This window comes from Periplaneta americana, chromosome 13 (genome assembly GCF_040183065.1).
Source record: "Periplaneta americana isolate PAMFEO1 chromosome 13, P.americana_PAMFEO1_priV1, whole genome shotgun sequence".
Classification (NCBI taxonomy): Eukaryota; Metazoa; Arthropoda; class Insecta; order Blattodea; family Blattidae; genus Periplaneta; species Periplaneta americana.
This window is the reverse complement of record NC_091129.1, coordinates 117,871,612-117,893,406: the sequence shown is the minus strand read 5'-3', so window position 1 is coordinate 117,893,406 and position 21,795 is coordinate 117,871,612. Positions and strand designations below refer to the sequence as shown.

At 34.3% G+C, this 21,795-nt stretch overlaps 1 protein-coding gene across 1 annotated transcript in view; it reads left to right on the top strand.

Annotated features, from left to right (window-relative positions):
* Window positions 1-21,795, top strand: part of LOC138711652 (procollagen C-endopeptidase enhancer 1-like) — a 1,452,145-nt gene that overhangs the window by 1,234,066 nt on the left and 196,284 nt on the right. The window contains exon 5 of the mRNA XM_069842784.1: window positions 6,411-6,567. Within this exon, the coding sequence (XP_069698885.1) occupies window positions 6,411-6,567 (157 nt within the window). The remainder of the gene's footprint in view (window positions 1-6,410; window positions 6,568-21,795) is intronic.

The window sequence follows — 21,795 nt, the reverse complement described above, 5'->3', positions numbered from 1 at the left end:
CATGAAAATTATCATCACCACCACTGTCATCAATATCATTAATATTGAAATTTTATGAAATAGTATATCTTAATCCCTCTCGGCTTCGGCATAATCACCACCACAACTATCATTACTGTCAATATTACAATAATAAATACTTTTGAGTAAAATCAAAGTATCAAAATTCTTGTCTGTGTCATCATTATAATCATCTCTATCACTAATATCACCAACATCAATATTATTCAATATTCTACAAAGTATCATATTGCATGCCTGTATCATAATAACCATCATCACTATTTAAAATCATATTCAGAGTATCATAATCTACTGTACTTATCTGCTTGGCCAAATCTTTACGTCCAATATCACCACAGTCATCAGTATTTTGGACTTTATTCCTAGAATCATAATTCTTGTCTGATTGATCATAATCATCACCATCAATGTTATGAATTCAGTCAATGAATATCCTTGTCTACGTCATCATAATAATCACTAAATTTTATTGTATTCTAGGTATCACAATCCTTGTCTACTTCACTACCACTAATATTTGTATCATCAACATTTTGAATTATATTAAAGCGTCATAATCCTTCCCTACCTCATCATTCAAATAATCATCACCACCATTATCAGCACCATCAAAATTATTTTAAAATTATATTCAGTGATCATACTTCTTGCCTGTTACATGAAAATCATCGCCACCACAATCATTACCATTATCAGTATTTTAAATTACGTTCATTGTATCATAATTATAATCTATAATTTAAAGTAAAATGAAGGTACAACAATCCTTGTCTGTTTCACAATAGTCAGCAGTCAGCACCATGATCAATATTTTGGAATATAATCACAGTCTGTTTCACCACAATAAACTCCACCACTATCATCATCATCATCATCATCATCATCATGAGTTACATTCATTGTATCATAATTTATAGTCAATAATTTAAAATAAATCTAACTACAATGATCCTTCTCTGTTTCACTATAATCAACACTATGATCAATATTTGGAATGTAATCAAAGTAGATAATCATAGTCTGTTTCATCACAATCACCAACACCACCATTACCACCACCACAACCACCACCACCACCATCATCACCATCATCATCATCAGTATTTAAAATACATTCATTGTATCACAATTACAATCAATATTTTAAAATGAATGAAAGTACAATAAGTTAATCCTTGTCTTTTCACTAAAATCAACACCATGATCAATATTTTGAAATATAACAAAGTAGACAATCCTAGTCTGTTTCATCACAATCATCTTCATCGCTGTCATAATCATCATCATCATCATCACCATCATCATCATAATCATTATCATCTTCATCATCATCATCATCATCATCATCAGTATTTTAAATTGCATTCAATGTATCATAATTATGATTAATGTTTTAAAGTAAAATGAAAGTACAATAACTCTCGTCTGCTCCATTATAATCAATACCATGATTAATATTTTAGAATATAATGAAAGTATCATAATCATAGTCTGTTTAATCACAATCATCTCAACCACTAAAATTATCATCAATATTTTAAGTTACAATGAATGTATCATAATTATGATCAATGTTTTAAGGTAAAATGAAAGTACAATAACTCTTCTCTGCTTCATTATAATCATTACCGTGATCAATATTCTGGAATATAATCAAAGTATCATAATCATAGTATTTTTCATGGTAATCGTCTGCACTACTCTCATCTATATTATTCAAAATTCTTCGAAGTAACATAGTTCTTATATGCATCATAATAATGTCACCACCACTATTATCAGCACAATTGATACTTTTAAAGTAAAACCAAAATAACATAATCCTTGTCTGCTTCATCATACTTATCAAAATCACGTCACCAGCACCATGAATATTTGAACTACATTTAATATACAATTATAATAACCCTTTTCTTCTCCATGAAAATCACTACAACCAGTATTATCACCATCAATATTATAAATTGCATTCATAACCATTGTGAGTCAGACCCATTAAATGATAGGAATAGAGAAGAGAAGAAAGTAAATAATACTAATCATTTTACTGTAAAGGTACGCCTATTATTTGTGGAACTGAAAAATATTCCTATGAATAATTTTATCTTAAAAATGGATAATAGTATTTAGTTTAAACTAAAAAAAAAATAAAGGTTTCTAGGTAAAGTTAATATTCTCGAATGTTTATCAAAAGCATCTCTTCTTGTTTTGTGAATATGAAGTAAAGTCTGCCCACTCAAATTTCCACATTTTAGTATAATTGTCAACCCGACCTTGATCAATTTGAATGAATCTTGCTGTACATGTTACTTTGTATAAAAAAATGAACTTGTGCAAAGTAAGGAAGCTTCATATTTAAAGGTTTTTAAGTTCTTACTTTGAAAAAAGGAAAGATTAGATTTTAAACGTACTTTCAACAATTTTTTGTCATAACTAACAAACCAACGAACATGAAAAAACGGTTTTGTGCTCATCTAAATGCATATAAAATCAGCTTTCTTCGGTATACAAATACAACGTTATGTCCATATAAAGATAAAGTGTTCATGAAAAATAATTTTAAAATGGTCACTTAAAATTTTTCAATAGAACTGCAATTCTCAAATAAATAAATAAATAAATAAATAAATAAATAAATAAATAAATAAATGAATAAACGAATAAATAAATAAATAAAAAATAAATGGATGGATATTTTACATGTATTAATTGTTTTTATATATCTTTTATATATCAAGTAAGTTTGATGGTGGCGCTCGTAACCTAGTTGCCTCATAAGTAATGCCATATTAGTATCACTTGTGAGATTCAGACCTGTCTTCGTACAGTGGACTAAACAAACAAAACATGTTTTTCCGTATCAATTATGGCATAGATAAAAGAACTTTATTTCATAACCCATTGTGATATGCCTGTTCTAAATAGTGCCGAGGTCATGATAGCATGGAGCTGTACCTCCATTCCCTCATACTCTTTTATGTCGTCTATCTTACCTGTAAAATACATAGGCTATATGTGCAAGTGCATATATACGCACATATACGATGGAATTTATACATGGAACCAGTCTTTGATATTGATTTCTGGATCCTGCAGGAACCTGGGTAAACAAATGTGAAACAAAACATATATTTTTAATGATCATTTGATACTGTTGTGTAACCCAAGAAAGAAATGTGCATTGTTTAATAAACATTAACAACATGAAGTCCTGTATTAAGGGAAATAAAATACAAGCGGAAGTATGCGGTGTCTGGTTACAGCATATGTACACACTCATGCATTTATGCAGGTTTGTAAAAACATCTCCCTATGCAGATTTTGGCGCCCATTCTGTTTGTTCATTAGTACAGACTGTGCTCCCTTGTTAGTTCACTATGTAAACACAGGCCCTGTACCTGAGAGTCGGGACTGGTACTACAAGTTGTTCACAATTAATTGAGGTAGCTATTATTGAATTTTAATTTTTGAAATTCAACCAGTAAAATTTGTAAAATTTCTTCAGAATGAAACCAGTAGATAACTGGTAGACCGGTTCATTACTTTGATAGTTTATGTGATATTCGTAATGGAAGTTGAAGATATATGCAGGTTTTCCATAGGTTCGTCTTGTTCTTCTGTCATTAATTGCTTAAAGGATTTCCTTAAATTCCAGAATTCACTAAATTTCTTTGTGTCTATATTTACTGCGACAATAAACATTATTTTATGAACATTGTCTAGTCACTAGACTCTAGAATATAGAAATGTAGCTCAATAAATCAATCTCTAAAAACAATAAGTCAATTAGTCATTGTATGAGGGACAGACTCTATGTGAATGTCTATGCACATGTGCATGTTCATTTGTCTGTACGGTTATTAATCTTATGTGTCTAAATTGTTATGTATTTTTCTGTTCATCTCTCACTTTATATATTGCCTATGTCTCTCTTAATCTCTCTATGTATCTTTCTATCTATATGCCTGTTAATTTAACAGTATCTCGTTTAATTTCAAAATAAATGTCTTTTCATAGTATCACTAAACTTATTTGTGTTGTCTAAATATCTGTTATTGTTTTTTTGTCGTAATTTCTGTTAATCTGCTAATGTATCATTTTGTGTTAATCTCTCATTGTGCCTTTTTGTCTGTGTCTCTCTTAATCTGCCAACATTCTTTTATCTCTCTGTATTTCTGTTAATATGCCAAAGTGTCTTTTGTTTCATTTTGTTAATTAACCTAACACTGTATTTTTTATATGTCTATGCCTGTTAATATACCAATGTGTCATTTTGTTTCAATGTTAATTAAACTGTCACTGTATCTTTTTGTGTGCCTACGTCTGTTAATATGCCAATGTTGCCAATGTCTATTCTTGTTTAATTGCCAATTAATTTCTGACTTATCTTTTTGTCTGTCTGTCCATGTCTATTAATATATCAGTGTGTTTTGTTCAATTGTCAATTAACCAGTTACTGTATCTTTGTCTGTCGATGTTTCTTAATAATTATACGATTGTGTCTTTTTGTTAAATTGTGAATTAATTCGCCACCGTATTTTTTGTCTGTGCCTGTTAATATACCATTATGTATTTTTGTTTAATTTTCAATTATCCTATTACTGCATTTTTGTATGTCTTTGTCTGTTAATATGTCATTGTGTCATTTTATTTCATTGTCAATTAACCTTTCACTGTATCTTTTTGTATGTCTATTTCTGTTAATATGCCAATGTTTCCAATTTATATTTTTGTTTAATTATCAATTAACTTATGATTATCCTTTTGTCTGTCTGTCTGTCTATGTCTGTTAAAATGCCAGTATGTTTTGTTCAATTGCCAATTAACCAGTTACTGTATCTTTTTGTCTGTCTATGTTGTTAATATGAAATTGCGTCTCTTTGTTAAATTGTGAATTAATCTGCCATTGTATTCTTTTGTCTTTGTTATTATACCAATATATATTTTTGTTCAATTGTCAATTAATAAACTAACACTGTATCTTTTTGTCTTTGTCTGTTAACATAACAATGAATCATTGGCTTAGTTGTCAATTAAACGTCACTATCTTTTTGTCTGTGTGTTAATATACCAATGTATCATTTTGTCTTTATACTTGTTAATATGCCAGTGTGTTTTTTTGTTGTTTTTTTTCATTGTCAGCCTACCATTGTATCATTTTGTCTGTCTATATCTCTTAGTATGCAAATATGTTGTTTAATTAATCTGTCACAATCTTGTTTCTCTATGTCTCTAAATATGCCAATATGTCGCTTTGTTTAATTGTCAGTTAACCTGCCACTGTATCTTTTTGTCCGTCTGTGTCTGTTAAGATGCCAATGTGCCTTTTTGTTTAATTATAACCTGTCATTGTATCTTTCAGTCTATCTATATCTGTCAATATGCTACTATGTCTCCTTGTTTAATTGTAATTTAACCTGTCTCTATATGTTTTCATCTGTCTGTATGTTTGTTAATATGTCAATGTATCTGTTTGCTTGATTATTGTCGATAAACCTGCCACTGTATCTTTTATTCCTTCTATGTCCGTTAATATGGTATGTCAATTTTTTTTTTTGCGTTTGTTAATCTGTCAAAAAATTTAATTATCGATTAAATTGTTAGTGTATCCTTTGTATATGTTAATCTGTGACTGTGTCTTTTTGTCTGTGTGTTTGATAACAGGTATGTCTCTAAATATCTCAATGTGTCTTTTTGTCTGTACGTATGTTAATCGGTCATTGTCTTTTATGTCTCTGTTAATGTCAGTGTGTGAGTTAATCTGTCGGTAGCTTTTCAGTCTGCTTGTCTTGTTTCTTTTTATTTGCCTCCTTATCCAATAATATATCATTCATTCATTCATTCCATTCATTCATTCATCCATTCATTCGTTCATCAATTAATTAATTAATTCATTCATTCATTCATTCATTCCTTCATTCTATACGTAAGATACCAGAATTTCATACTATCAGTTCTTCGCAGTTCTTTTGTTATTCATCTGCGTCCTGTATGTGTATTCTAAAAGTCAGGAGTGTATTTCTGGCCTAGCGGCATCAGGATAGCTACTATTTTTCGAGACTGGGCTGCGCCAGGTCACCTTTCTGATCTTCATATTAAATCAAATGCTGTATTTATAAGAAATAACGTTCTATTCACATTTAAGCTATTTCATAGTAATGTCTACTCCGTGAACCTAACAACCTCTTTATCTAGCATACACTTTCTTCTAACATTCCATAGGTATTCCTTTGGAAATGGTGATGGTCATGCTGATGATAACATGAAGATGGCTATTGCTCCTACTACTGAAATCCCTAACCCAGGCTATTTAAAAAAAAAACACCATTGTTAAAAGTGTTTATTTTCCAAACGTTATTCTCATTTTTGTGTATCTTGGCTTCCAGGCATGTTCCAGACGGACGGCCAGAAGCTACCGGGCACCATGTGCGACCACCAGTTTATAAGCAGCAACTACTCTCTGACCCACGGCCGCTTCTACTCGCCCCGCTACCCGTCAAGCTACCCCAAGAACATCAAGTGTGCCTACAGGTTCCGCGGCAGGTGAGCGAACGTCTACAGTTAACACATTAGACAATGAATGTTATGAACACCATAAACAAGTAGTAAGAGGTATACCCAAAACAAATATCGACAATTTCATAAGAGATTTCTAAGAAATAAAAGGCACTCTTCCAAAAGGGAAATCTGTGAGGGATAATATTTCAAGATACATGTGAATTACGAGTATCTAGAAAATATGATTATATTTGTTTACGCGGCCAACTTAGTTTAAAATGAACTCAAAGATAGGAAGGGACATGAGATTTACTGCCTTACACATACTGTTCAATCTTCTACTACATTCAAGGATTAGGGATTTCCTGTTCCAGCTTCATATTGAGTAGTAACTCCGGTCCAAGGCTCTATAACAAAATAACAGCTATAATACCAAACATTCAATTTGCTATTGCTTCTTATTTAAAAAAATTGTTGTTTAGGGAGGAAATATAAAATCTATGTATTTATTTTCGCCTTTTCACCTTTGTTAATTGATTGATTAAATAACTCAGTCGGTAGAGCGATAGTGCGTTCAGCCAAAGATCCTGGGATTCATACCTGGCCCCGGAACAATTTTTCCCTTGGATTTATTACTCGAAAGCTAGATTTCCTTAAACCTAGATTTGTACAATTAAATACTTGTTTCAAAATATTATGGAATGCCCCCTGAGCACGAGTATGTACTCTTTCTAAGGACGCCAGAATAATTTTTATACATAAAAATATAACATGCATCTTTATTCCTACTTATTTACTTACTTACAAATGGCTTTTAAGGAACCCCCAGGCTCATTGCCGCCCTCACATAAGCCCTCCATCGAACCCTATCCTGTGCAAGATTAATCCAGTGTCTATCATCATATCCCACCTCCCTCAAATCCATTTTAATATCATCCTCCCATCTACGTCTCGGCTTCTGCAAAGGTCTCTTTCCCTTCGGACTTCCAACTAACACTCTATATGCATTTCTGGATTCGCTCATATGTGTTACATACCCTACCCATCTCAAAAGTCTGGATTTAATGTTCCTAATTATGTCAGGTGAAGAATACAATGCGTGCAGTTCTCCGTTGTGTAACTTTCTCCATTCTCCTGTAACTTCTTCCCTCTTAGCCCCAGATATTTTCCTAAGAATGTTATTCTCATATACCCTTAATCTCTGTTTCTCTCTCAAAGTGAGAGTCCTAGTTTCACTACCATACAGAACAACCGGTAATATAACTGTTTTATAAATTGTAACTTTCAGATTTTTTGACAGCAAACTAGGCGACAAAAGCTTCTTAACCGAATAATTGCAGGCATTTCCCATATTTATTCTGCGTTTAATTGATGCATCTTTATTCTATCAATAATAATAATAATAATAATAATAATAATAATAATAATAATAATAATAATAATAATAATAATAATGATAATAATTTTTATTACTAGTTGCATCATTATTCCAGCAATAAAAATTATTATTATTATTATTATTATTATTATTATTATTATTATTATTATTATTATTATTATTATTATTATTATTATTATTATTGTCTTAGGCGTCCGAAAATTTCCATTATGAAGAATGCTAAGTCCTTGCCTCTAACAATTCACATTAAAATTCCGTCAGAAAGTTGGCAACCTTTTAGAATTCCGGGCTCTGGAAATCGCCCTGAGTTTTAGTTTATCTCGACAACCAGCCCTCTCATGCAACCCTCGCGTGAGTATTTCCTTCACGTAAATAGCGTTGTAATCTCCCACGAGATCTCGGTCTGCCTTCACGTGTGGAGAATTTTGTTTAATTACCGACTGACCACACTCATCGGTCTTATATGAGACGTAATATCGGACTTTAAATCAAGTTCGCGTGGAGTAAATTACTCCCCAAGAAATGCGTACAAGGGTAGATATCGCCCTCTACACGTGTAATTACGAACAGAGAATTAAAATCTCGCTGTAAGATACGTCAGATATTATCCCCGAGTTGGATTAAAAGATTTGTTCTCACTTCAAGAGATATATCAACATTGACAATGTATTAGCGAGTATCGAGACAAGTGTTGCCGCTATGAAAGGGTGGCGGAAGCATGCAGAGAATAACAGCTATAAAAATATGTGAAGAGCGAAAGTTGAAAAAGAGATGGACAATCTTCCAACCCCTACTATTTTGGTGTGATTGTCGTTTGAATTGATGCTTAGCAAAATGCTCATATAGCAACCAGCGCCGGGCTAAAGACATAAAGAAAAAACCATTAAGAGCAGTTTGTTTTTAGCCATTCGAAACACTATTCCCTTAAATTGAATGGGTCCACACCTGTGGAGTAACGATTAGTGCGTCTGGCCGCGAAATAAGGTGGCCCGGGTTCGATTCCCGGTCGGGACAAGTTACCTGGTTGAGGTTTTTCCGAGGTTTTCCCTCAACCCAATATGAGCAAATGCTGGGTAACTATCGGTGCCGGACCCCGGACTCGTTTCACTGGCATTATCACCTTCATCTCATTCAGACCCTAAATAACCTAAGATGTTGATAAAGCGTCGTAAAATAGCGTACTAAAATAAATAAATAAATAAATAATTGAATGGTCGGTCTAGGTAGCGCAGTCGGCATACCGCTGGCCCTCTGTTCTCGAGGATATAGGTTCGATCCCAGCCCAGGTGGATGGCATTTAAGTGTGCTTAAATACGACAGGCTCAAGTCAGTAGATTTACTGGCATGTAAAAGAACAAAAAATTCCGGCACACTGGGGATGCTGATATAACCTCGACAGATGCGAGCGTCGTTAAATAAACTATGATTTAATTTAATTTAATAAATTGTATGAGCATATTGGCAATCAAATCAATGACTTTCCCAAAACACGCTATGAAAATATATTTCATATAAAACACTTTTTATCTCGAAAAGGAATATAAAATGAGTAAAATTGTATTAAACTGTTTTGTTTGAAATATCTAGAAGAATATCCCCTTAAAATTAATGACTTTACGTACGGTTCCATATGTGTCAGAGGAAGAAAAATTTTTTGTATGCTTCTGAAGTGTGATCAGTGTAATAGGTAGCTAATCTGCGATGTATGCAATGGAGGGGAAAAGGAACTGGCCACCCCATTATCTCCTGGTCTAGTTGCCTCATAAATGCTGCCTTCTTGGTATTATCATTTGTGAGGTTTAGACCTGTCTTCGGACAGTTGACTAAACAACAACTTACTGTTCGCTCTGTATATATATATTTGAAATTTTTTACTCTCTTAACGATCAATTCGCCTTAATAATACAACACATAGATTACTACGTACCAAATGAAGAAATTCGCCAAAACTTCAACGTAGATAATATCACCAAAACAATTCACGTATAGAAAACTGGAAGAATCATATACTCCCTCCGTTCCAAAATATGGTATAGTGACAAACAAAACAAGTTTTATTATTGCGCATGCGCGCACGAAATATTTCGCTGTGTGGTATTCTGTTCAATATTGAAGCGACTATTAGACAGTGCAGTTGTGAATGTTTCTAGTCTTCTGTAGTGCATGAAACTATAATATTTAAATAGTTCATTATGGAAAGAAATCAAATGGGCACCTGCTGTGGTATTCCTGTTGCAGAAAATAGAACACCAACCGAATCAATTTGGAATAGAACATCTAAGGCTCAACAGTCGTATAAAAACGGGTTATAATTTATTGCAGTTTTTATGTTAATTTGCCTCTCTCAAAACAATGTTTGTGTTTTTCTTTTATTAATTTGACATCACATGGAACGAACTATACTTTATTTATTAGTTTTTCTTATGTTAATTTACATACAAATAAGTATCTAGTAGATGCATTAAAGTTACATTATATTACTGAGAACTTTAACAAATGTAGGCTATGCCATAATTTGGAACGGAATAAATGACATCTTTCTATACCATATTTTGGAACAGTTAGAGTAGATAGAATGGTCATAGACAGAATGCCACTTCAGTCCTACATTGCATACCACAGGGCAGAAGAACAAGTGGGCGCTATAAAAAAGGTTGGAATGATCATTTTTAACTTTGAGAGCTAAATATGCCGATCTAATCTATTATGTTATTGACGATAAAATATTATAATAAATTTATTTCACTGTCAGTAATATTCAGAATCCTCATAAAGAAGAAGTTTTTTTTAGTTGGTTATTTAACGACGAGATTGATGAGATTGGTGATAGCGAAAAGAGGCCGAGGATTCGCCATAGATTACCTGGCATTCACCTTACGGTTGGGGAAAACCTCGGAAAAACCCAAGCAGGTAATCAGCCCAAGCGGGGATCGAACCCGCTCCCGAGCGCAACTTCAGACTAGCAGGCAATCGCCTTAACCGACTGAGCCACGCCGGTAGCCTTAAAGAAGAAGTAGGCTAATTTCTTTAGGCCTAATATTTTAAGGGGAGGTTGTAAGCTGATTTGGATCAAAATTAACATTTTTTGGTTTTTAGCTGAACTAATAAATTAAGAAAAAGTCGGTAGGTTAAGGAATATCACAACTACAGGTGTGCAAATTTTCATAGATGTAGATTGAATAGTTTCTGAGATAAGTGTACCTGAAGTTGCTAAATTTAACACTGCGAAGATAGGGCTTACAACCTCTCCTCATCCCCTTAAGACTACAATACCTGTACTATCCAATGGACAACATAAACGTTTCATGCAACTAAGCTGAACCTTCTGTCACCTTTCTTCATAGCTTTTATAGCTTATTCACTCAATTTATATCCATAACCTACAATAATCATCATAATAAAAGAAAAATCCCACGAATCTCCTGTGACTTTTTTTTCGTACAGCTTCTATTTTCACTAAGATTTTACATCAGTTGCCTACAATAATCACCACCATTAAAAAATCACAGCAGCTACGTGTAAACACATTTTTTCTCTGGTATGGTATCTAGATGGGAATAAAATGCAGTGAAATGCTTCTGTGACTGAAATCCAATATTTCACATCTTCCCCCGGAAGAGAGACGTCATATTCAAAAGACGCCATTTTTTCTGTTCTTTTGCTTTATATTTCCTTTTGGTATCAGGCCAAACAAAAGTGAAGCGAAATTAGCATTGGTAATAGCGCCCGCCTACCGCTCTTCATCTGTCACTTTGATAGGAAACCATTTTATACAGAATTAAGAAGATGGCGGACGCTCTAGAGGGAAAACGTCAGAAGATATCAAATATATCGATTTCATATCGCTTTGCCGTAACACTGAAGAGAATGAATCTGTATTTAAAATTATATTTTCCACTGAAACGTCCCTCAACTTATAAATAACACAGGCCTGCAAAATTAAGGTACATAAAAACATTTTAAAAATGTATGCTACATTTATGGTTTCTTGGGTTGCTGAATCAAAATCTGAGCTCAGATATTCTCTATCACGTACCATTTTTCAGGAACATGCATTCGCACTTCTAGTAATATGAATATAGCGTTTTTGAATTTAATATGGAAACGTGATGAAGTGAAACATTTCCTTTGGCAAATATTAAAGATATATTTCACAAAAACTATTAGATTGTCATAATTAACCATTCACATTTAGTGAAATGCTTTATACCTCCTTTCTCTCTTCATGGTGAAGTTGCTTTTTTTGCTTTTTCTCTTGTCTGAGGTTCAAGTGATATTCTTTGTAGCCAGTGTTTCTGTTCCCATGACTGATGTCCCATTCACAGAAGAAATTTAATATGGAAAATTGGTACACCCAGCCTGCTGACCAAGAAGCATGCACAAATCTCTCAGATCTCCACAGATCATGCAGTTATGATCGTTATATTTTATCTTGTATGTAACCTCCTCATATTATGTTTGCTATAGGTATCACATTTTGATACATATTTTCTTTCCGCTTTACAGTTGAATCACCTTCATTCTAGTCAGCATTGGACACTACCACAGATGGTCCAACCCTATAGTAATTGTAACAATATTGCACATGTTTTTAATATTTTTGTATTTTAATAACCTTTGACCATAGTTCACATAGCCCTTGTTTTAATATTTTAATATTCTAATCAATTTATGTTCAATATTTACCACCATAGAGACTTCTAAATTCAACTGATTAATCTATTTTGCACTATATACAAATGTACCAATTTCATTCATGTAATTAGGCATACAACTTTTTCTGAAGATGGCTTATTCAAGCCGAAAACGTTAAAAACTGAATAAACTAATGTGATAAGTATTATAACAACCAATATTTGTTAAACAGTTAAGCACAGACGGATCCTGATTACTCCTAATGTTTTTGTAAGAACCAGTAAAGATTCTCATAAGTTTCTTTAAGGTGTACCGAATGACCAACAGGTAATGAAGCATACTTGTTGCTATTGTGCAAAAGCACTGATCACTGCCTTCAGACTTCTTTTGGAGGAATCGATAAAAGTCTCCACTCATCCACTTCGTACTGAACATTAAACTTTGGTACCAAACCAGGAATATCCCTGCAGTATACGAAGGTACCCTCTTATGAAGAGTAGACGTAAATTCCTCTTCTCTATTCCTGTACCAGTGATGAAATGTTCCTGGTGTCGGAAAATTTATTTATTTTAATCTAGAGCATAAGAACTCTGTTCTTTCCTTGGGTAATAGTAAATTTCTTATTAAATCGTTGAGTTCAAACTGATAAACTCTTCAGGATTGTCACTCTCTACATCACACAGCCTTCTAAATTATGTTTCTGTTCTTTATCAACTGGTTAGTACAAAATTTTACATTAGAGCACTGGATTATGAATGCAGAGAAATCACTAGTAAACTTATATTAACAATATGAAACATAAAATATAATTTTGTGTAAAAATGGCGTGCGATGTGTCATTTTTGAGATCATTTCTGGCTTCAGCACACAGATATACATAAAGGAGAGCTAAAGTTTTAATTTTATTTTCATCGCAGGACTATGTACGTAATTATCATAGTGTTATTTTGAGTTTTATCTGTTTATCCATCTCTTTTGTAAATGATACAAGTAGCTACTTTGTAAGGGAATAACTACACTAATCATATCCGCTACTACTCTGTTTCGTCTTAGGTCTGTATTCAACTTATATCAGTCTAATAATGGATTCTGAACTAAAAGTAATTATCCTACATCCATCAATCTGCAGAATAACAATTTGAACATTTATTGGATGTATACTGGCTGTGCTGAAAACTTTTAAAAATGTTTTGGTATTCGAAAATATATATTTAACTTTGCATTATTTTCACGGTTTAGGCTAATATTAACTGTAAATAATTAATCTGCCTACTTCAACAGGAGTTTAAACAAGATTTTTCATTTAAAATACCATTTATCATTGAGTAGGCCTACCGTCCATAGTTTAAAAGGGATTTCAGAAAGAACATGACTCGTTCACACTTGGAAATAGGTTTCGTCTAGTAAGGAGCCTTTCAAAAAGTAACATGGGCAATTAACAGCACTGTTAACAATGATTGAGAGCGTCAGATTGGGCAAAAAATGTCGAGACAATATTTCATGTTGATTCACATTATAAGTACTGAACACATTCCTTCGTTTCGTTTCCATTTCATATTCTCAATTTATAGTTTCTAGAGTTTTAAATGTGTACCTAAATAGGCTATACAGACACCTGCCTTGTAATGGGTATGTGAAAGTCTAAATTAGCTCGTGCAGAAGTTCTCGAAGACACACGAAAGCCGAGGTTCCGATTTGTGAACGCGTACATTTAGAAAATTCCAAAAATGAAATAAGTATATGGCTTGCAGCGGCTATGAGATAGACTTGTGGATTTGGTCTGGTGAATCTTAAAATGTCACACATAAAACAAGAAATTCATCGGAATCGGAAGATAAATTATAGTATAGTACGTTTGTTTTCTGCTTTAACATCTAAAATCGAAGGCAAGAACGACAGGTTTCCAGTGTCTTCCCTACGTGCAGCTAAGGTTGGGTGCGGGCGAGTGGTAGAGGGGTTGAGCTGACTTCAGCCAATCAAATTTCGCATTCATTCAACTGGCTCGATTTTTTTCCTAAGTGGAGTCAGTTCGACCACGATTGGAGACGAGTCTCACGCTTCCTGAGTACGCGCAGCTGCGTAATTAATGAAATAAATATTTGTGAATTAGTTTTCTCTGTATTATATGGAGATCTTGGAAACATACTCCGAGTGTAGTGGTGTAACAGTTTCCTGCCGTCCTCTTCGGCCTAATAGTGGAGATACTTGAAACAAGTCAAAGGTTAGTAATGAATGTGTACAATTATATAATTAGGAACAAATTAGGAAAAGGCCAGAGACGGCTTTTGGGGCAGTGCTAGTGTGCCATGGCATCACCAATGAAAGAAACACAAAATAATATCCTAAAAAGGAGTTTTAATTGTTTATTTCTACACATTTTATTCGTATTTCATCTGAACGAGCGCACGCACAGATCGGGATGCACTCTTGCAGCGTTTCTCCGAACGTTGAGCCAGTTCGCTATGGAACTGTCTGCGTCCATATAACACTGTACAAAAGGCTACTGATTCTAGTTTATATGCGTTTCTTATGGCAGACACTGAGCCGAATTCAATTTGACTCAGTAGTTAACATTCTGCTCGCTAGAGCGCAGTAATGCAGAAATTTCCCTAGATGGCAGGGTTGTTGGAGACGTTAGGCAGGGAACCATCAAGCGCTGACTTGTACGAAAACACAAGTTAAAGTTCCGCGCCAAATCTTAATGTAAAGTTACCAATTCAAAACTAATGCACACAACTTGGATTTGAATGTGTAAGTTGTTATCCATTTAACTATATTGATTGCAGGGATAGTCATGGTTCTGTTTAGAAAAAACATTTTTTTTTTTCATATTATGTAATACTATTTGTTAATTTTGTGTAATATTTGTTTTATTTTGCGGCAACTAAATATCGCTACACTGTTGCTAGTGTTGATGCTTTTGTTAACAATAGATGAGATCTGTGCAGGACATGAACATATGTTATTTAGGCTGCTGCCTTGGATTCATCGGCCTGTTTAAATAAAGTGCAAACGTGTTAATTTATTATCTATATCACTGTTCATCTGGTGTGTTTTGCCAGTAATTTTAGTAATAAAAGTTATTTGTATTTGACTTAACAATACTGAGAAAGTTTTGCATTATCTGTATTTGTAAATTTCGTTATTAGTTTCGGAAATGTTATTGTAACTGTTACTAGATGCATTATTAACTGCACACCTGGTAAAATAGCTGGTTTAATTAATATGTTTTATTTAACATAATGTAAACGTGAGCTGTGATTATCACCTTTCTCTAGGATGATTTGCGTGCAACCATTTTTTTTGGTACCACTACCAGAATGCCTCACCGGCCGCCTGGAAAAGGCCCAATACATGAAACGGCTAGAATATTGGACTTATCGAAGCAGACTGTTAGTAAAATAAATAAACGTTATGTTCAAACTCCAGTGGAAACAATAAACAAGAGGGAAAAGTTGGAAAAAGAGACGAATTTTCTTGTGACGTAATTGACGGGGAATTTATAAACTTTATTGAAGAGGGACACCCCCAACTTTGAAAGAACTATTGGACCATTAAAAAAATGAATATGATTCTCTTTTAGTAAAGCAACGCTTCGAGAGCTCATTCGAAAACTTGCCTTCAGATTTCGAATTGTCAACAAGAAGAGAGTAACAGGACAGCCTAATAGGTACAGCCACGAAGCTTGAGTTGTGAGGGTGCTATGAACAATATACTTTGCCGGTACTATTTCGCATTGTCTGTAATGAGGCGATATTAGCGATCCCAGTGGTTAGCAACTATCTATGGATGCATATTTACTATGTTTCGAGCTTCGTGACTGTATATACTAGACTGTGGTAATAGGGTCTGACCTAGTCCGCATGGGACTCGCATTCGAGAGATCCGTGGTTCGATTTCCGAAACGACCAACCTGACTGTTGTTTTTTCGTTATTTTCCACAGTTACTTAGGCAAATGCCGTGTTGGAATTTTCATTGCCACGATCCATTTCGCTTTCCCTCATTGTAGAAAAAGAATTTAGGATTTCATATCATTCATATTTTTCATCTTATTCCATAGACATATTCAGGTCAAGACGCATGTCTTCGTCCGTTTACGGGGAGGTGGGGCGTCCTTTCCGCAACCGTTCCTGAATTCCCAGCCTTCTGCAATATCTCTGCCAGGATTCATTCCTTAAGAGCGCTTCCAAGGGCGCTTCGGCAACTTGAAAGGGCCGTTGGAATGGATCCTGTGCTACTGATCACCTTGGCGGTATGAACTTAAGGCGGGAGAGGTAGGGGGCTCCCATTGGTTGAACGGATGAAGGGTCACATGCGGCCGGTGGGCTGGTACTAAGAAAGTATATCATATAGTAAACAGTACTGAGTTAGTGAGTATAATACGTTCCAGAAATATGTTCGCGTTTTCGAATGATAGGAAGACTGACAAGGAAACTGTGTCATGTCGAAGTCAGTGACATTCAGAGAGTTACCGGTAAACGGTCTGTTTGAGGAATTAGAAAATACGTGTTATTGAATGGATATTATAGAAGTTTGAAAATACATTTCTTAAATTTTAGGTACAGAATTTCGAGAAGGAGTTTGGAGGAGATACTTAATTTTCTTCGAATGAAGAGTTTACATTTTGTAAGTTGTGCCAGACACAAACTAGAGACTGTAAACGGGCATTCATTGAAAGACATTGCAGTCCCTTAAATTGGTGAAAAAATTTGTCCATAGCCATGGATCAAGTCGTAGAAGGACCTGTCCTAATAGTGATACACAAATTGAAAACTATTTTCGAGAAAAATTTAGGATATACTTATCTTTCTCAGATACGAGATCAGCTAGCAATTGCTGAAAATCGAAAAAGGAACAGTGGCAGTGAAAACCTTCAGTATTTTAAATTTGTTTCCGTTACTTCCTCTGACGTGGAAAAAAGTTTTTCTCGTTTTAAAATCATGCTTAACTAACAGGCTAAGAAGTTAGGCGTTCGAAAATCTTCGAACGTACGCAGTCACACACTGTAATAAAATGTACAGACAGAACAGTAAATTTGATATATTTCTCATGTTTATTTTATTATATACGGTATATGCTACAGGGACATCATTTTATTTTTACTTCAATTTTTATTGTACCTGAGTTTTTGAATGTACTTCACTCCCACCCCCTCTACTAGTTACTTCCAACTCTTCTCCACACAGAACCAAGCGTATACAGTCAAAGTCGCCTTACGGTCATAGTAAACACAAACCGTACTGAGTTAGTGAGTATAGTTGGTTCCAGAAATATGGTCGCGTTTTCCAGTGAAGAAAGTGATTTCAATATTGAATCATATTTTCGATAGGTACTGTGCTTCCCTTTTGCTTACGTCGCGTCCCGGTTTCCCTCGCCTGCTTCTGCTCGCCTCTCTGTAAAGGCTAGTGGCTGGGCTGTCTTAGCTCTTTTCTGTAAACATTTCTGTTAGGAATTGAACGTCTATGTAATATTATACAACTGTTTTTAAAATAACTTAAATAAAAAGGCGTCGTTAAATAATTAACTGTCACGTGATTTCCCCCCTTTTTACGATCCTGCGACATAACCACTTTGACGGACAGTAGATAGCATGTCTGAGTAATTTTATCTTTTCGGATAAGGCAAAAGTGAAGATTGTATTTACAGTACGTAAGATACTCTTTTATAGAATAGGTACAGAATTATTTCAACATGAGTTACCGGTACGAAGGACGAAACTGGAAATTGGAATTAGGTACAATAGTCTATAATGCGATAATATGCACAGAAGAACTGAAGCCTGTATCGAAATGAACGGCCACCATTTTCAAAAATGTGTTTAAATATCCATATTATGATTATTTTTCAATTTAACTTCATTCTCTATACTTTACGCTAATGTGCTGTAGACGGTATAATATACACTGCACAATGAATACGTCCACGTGGATAGCTTAGTTCGTGAGTAAAAACACTTATTGTTAATACACTACTGTATTTTGATTAAACAAAAACCTAATGAAAATTATAAAACTCAAAATCGTGATATTTCCTAGTTCACGTCAAGGGATGAACTACTTTTTTTCTCTCCTATACCTAGTAATGTGATTTGTTTGTATTTACGCCAGTATCATCAAACTTCAGTCGTGGAAGGGGGTAGCAAACAGTGTTTCCGGTTCTCAACCGTTAATCCAAAGGTATAGCCAGGTGAATATAAGAAATGTTAGTAAAAATAAAATGATGTCCCTGTACTATCAATATGTTGTTCCAGCCACAAACCACTTTTATAGCAGACTTAACAGAACCTTCGTGATGGAAGCAGGAGTTTGTTGACATTGAAGTCCCGTCACTTAGCCACGTGCAAAGACACAAGTCCCCAAGTTCCGAGCTTTGGACCCACTTGCAGTTAACCTTGCGTTTTACAAACTCCAAATGCGCTCTTTAGTCATTTATATTCAAGATATTATTGGTGAACTACGAAATATGAAACCTTTAGAATGTCTACGTCATCTTCAGTATAGTTGTTACGTACAGAGGGGAAGTGGATAATGAAAATAATACGCAGTCAGAGCTCGGATCCGCGGCCCTCTTGTAATCTCCCCGCGAGCCATCAGCAATGCTAATTCCTCGCAACAGGTGTCTAAGCGACCGACGCAACACTGCTGCCATTTTTCTCCCTTTGCCCCGCCGCTCCTTCCCTTTCAGCTGTCACATGCAGGTGACCTCCTGCCGGTCTGTTTGGACTTTAACAGTATACATGATGCCCTTACCCGGACCGCAGCGTAAACACAACAATCAGACACGCGACCCGGTGTCGGGAGTATTATGTATCGTGACAATTGTGTTATTTGCGTTTCATTTTGTAAGTTATGTATTTATGAGAGGAATAAATTCTTGTGAATATGGTTTCGTTTGTAATTTAAATAAAGATTTCAGCTAACATGAAGTTATAATTATTATAAGTGTACATAATAATAAATATTATAAATATAGGCCGTAATAGTTATTTACGATACGAGTATCGTAACGTTTCATATTACAATACGAGATTCACAACCAGTCGAATATTGTAATATGAAATTACGATAAGTAGGTATGAGCCGTTGAGAGCAGATGTATGTATGTATGTATGTATGTATGTATGTATGTATGTATGTATGTATGTATGTATGTATGTATGTATGTATGTATGTATGTATGTATGTATTAACACTACAATTGGGTATACACTCGGTGGCAGTGATATATAATATACAATAATATCATTACAATTATGCAATAATTACAGCAATAAAAAAATAAAATAAATAAAGTAAAATAAACCTAAAATATTTCTAACTATACATAAAGAGATGCAATAAACCTAGGACTATAAATAAAAACTACTCTATAATAACGCCTAACAATAAGCAAAAGTAAACCTAACTTATAAGTACTTCTATTTTACCGAACTATTACCAAATTAAGTAATTACATATCACCTTAATTAATTACAAATCAACTTAATTACATATCACCTTAATTCATTTACATATCAACTGAATTACATATCATCTTAATCAATTACATATCAACTTAATTATTTACATGACACAACTTAGATAATTACACTGCACTTACAATTAGATTTTCAGTCTAATCTTCTCAACCTTTCCTTAAATGTATTAATTTTAAGAGGACCACCCTGAAGGAATGCCGCAAGTAAGCTGTTCCAGTCTACTATTGTGCGGTTAATAAAGGAAAATTTTGCCACGTCCGTTCTTTGTTTTCTACATTTAATCTTCCTAATATGATCAGCCCTTCCTAAATATGATGGTGTTGTAATCTAGCACTGATGTCGATCCATGCTTTGTGTCCCATTTCTGCCTTAAACAATGCGGTGAGTCTGGTTTTTCGTCGCCTTGATTTGAGAGATTCCCACCCTAAGTCTTTTACTATCTCTTCACCATGTCCCTTTCCCATTTTGACATATTTTGCTGCCTTGCGTTGGACCTCTTCTATTGAATCGATTTGGTTTTGTCTGTACGGATTCCAACCTACTGCTCCATATTCCATAATTAGGCGAATTCATTTTATTTAAACTATTAGTAGTCAGTGGATAGCGCGAAGGGCATATTAATTGCCACTTTGTGCTGTATTTTATAGAATTTTTACTTTAAACCTCATCACTGAATTTTGACTTACACCACTTCTGCCAACGTTTTATCCACTTTGATAAAAATATTTTTTTAAATAAAAGTAATTATATTATTTTTATTAGTTTTGAATATGTCTTTTGTGTACTGGCGATTGTTTTGTTACTAGATTCTTCCTGCGAAGTAATCACTTGGTGATTCGAGACGGCGCTCATCCCGACGGATCCCGGCCACTTAGTCACTCGTAATGAGTGCACGTCTGTACATAGTGCGTTGGACATTGTGTCACTGTCACATCACATTCTGTGACACAGTACATGAGGGTATGCCACCAAAGGGAAAACTGTGAGGTAGAACTTAAACTGAGGGGATTCTATCCTACATTGGAACTGGAATCCGGTGTGGCTTAGTGTATAAAGCGTCAGCACGTAGAGCTGAAAACCCGGGTTCGAGTCCCGCTGCAAGAGAGAATTTTTCTCTGTTCTATCCATCCTTTGTCATATGATAACGCAGAAATCCTGCACGGAAATATCATATCTACTTCGGTATATCATAATAATTGTAATTTAAAAGTAAATAATCAACTTTGAAATAACTTAAATGCAAGAATAACTAACATTTGAATAATTTATTAAGTAATATTACAATTACAGGGACATCATTTTATTTTTACTAACATTTTTAATATTAACCTGGCTATACCTTTGGATTAATGATTGAGACCCGGAAACACCATTTGCTACCCTCTTCCACGACTGGAGTTCGATGATACTGGCGTAAAATACAAACAAATCACTTTACTAGGTACAGGAGGGAAGAAAAGTAGTTCATCCATTTACGTAAAGTAGGAAATATCGCGATTTTGAGTGTGATAATTTTCATTAGGTTTTGTTTAATCAAAATACAGTACAGTATTAACAATGTGTGTTTTTACTCACGAACTGAATTATCCATGCGAACGTATTCATTATGCAGTGTATATTGTACTGTCTACAGCACATGCGTACAATATAGAGAATGAAGTTAAATTGAAAAATAATCATAATATGTATATTTAAACACATTCTTGAAAATGGTGGCCGTTCATTTCGATACAGGCTTCAGATCTTTTGTGCCTATTATCG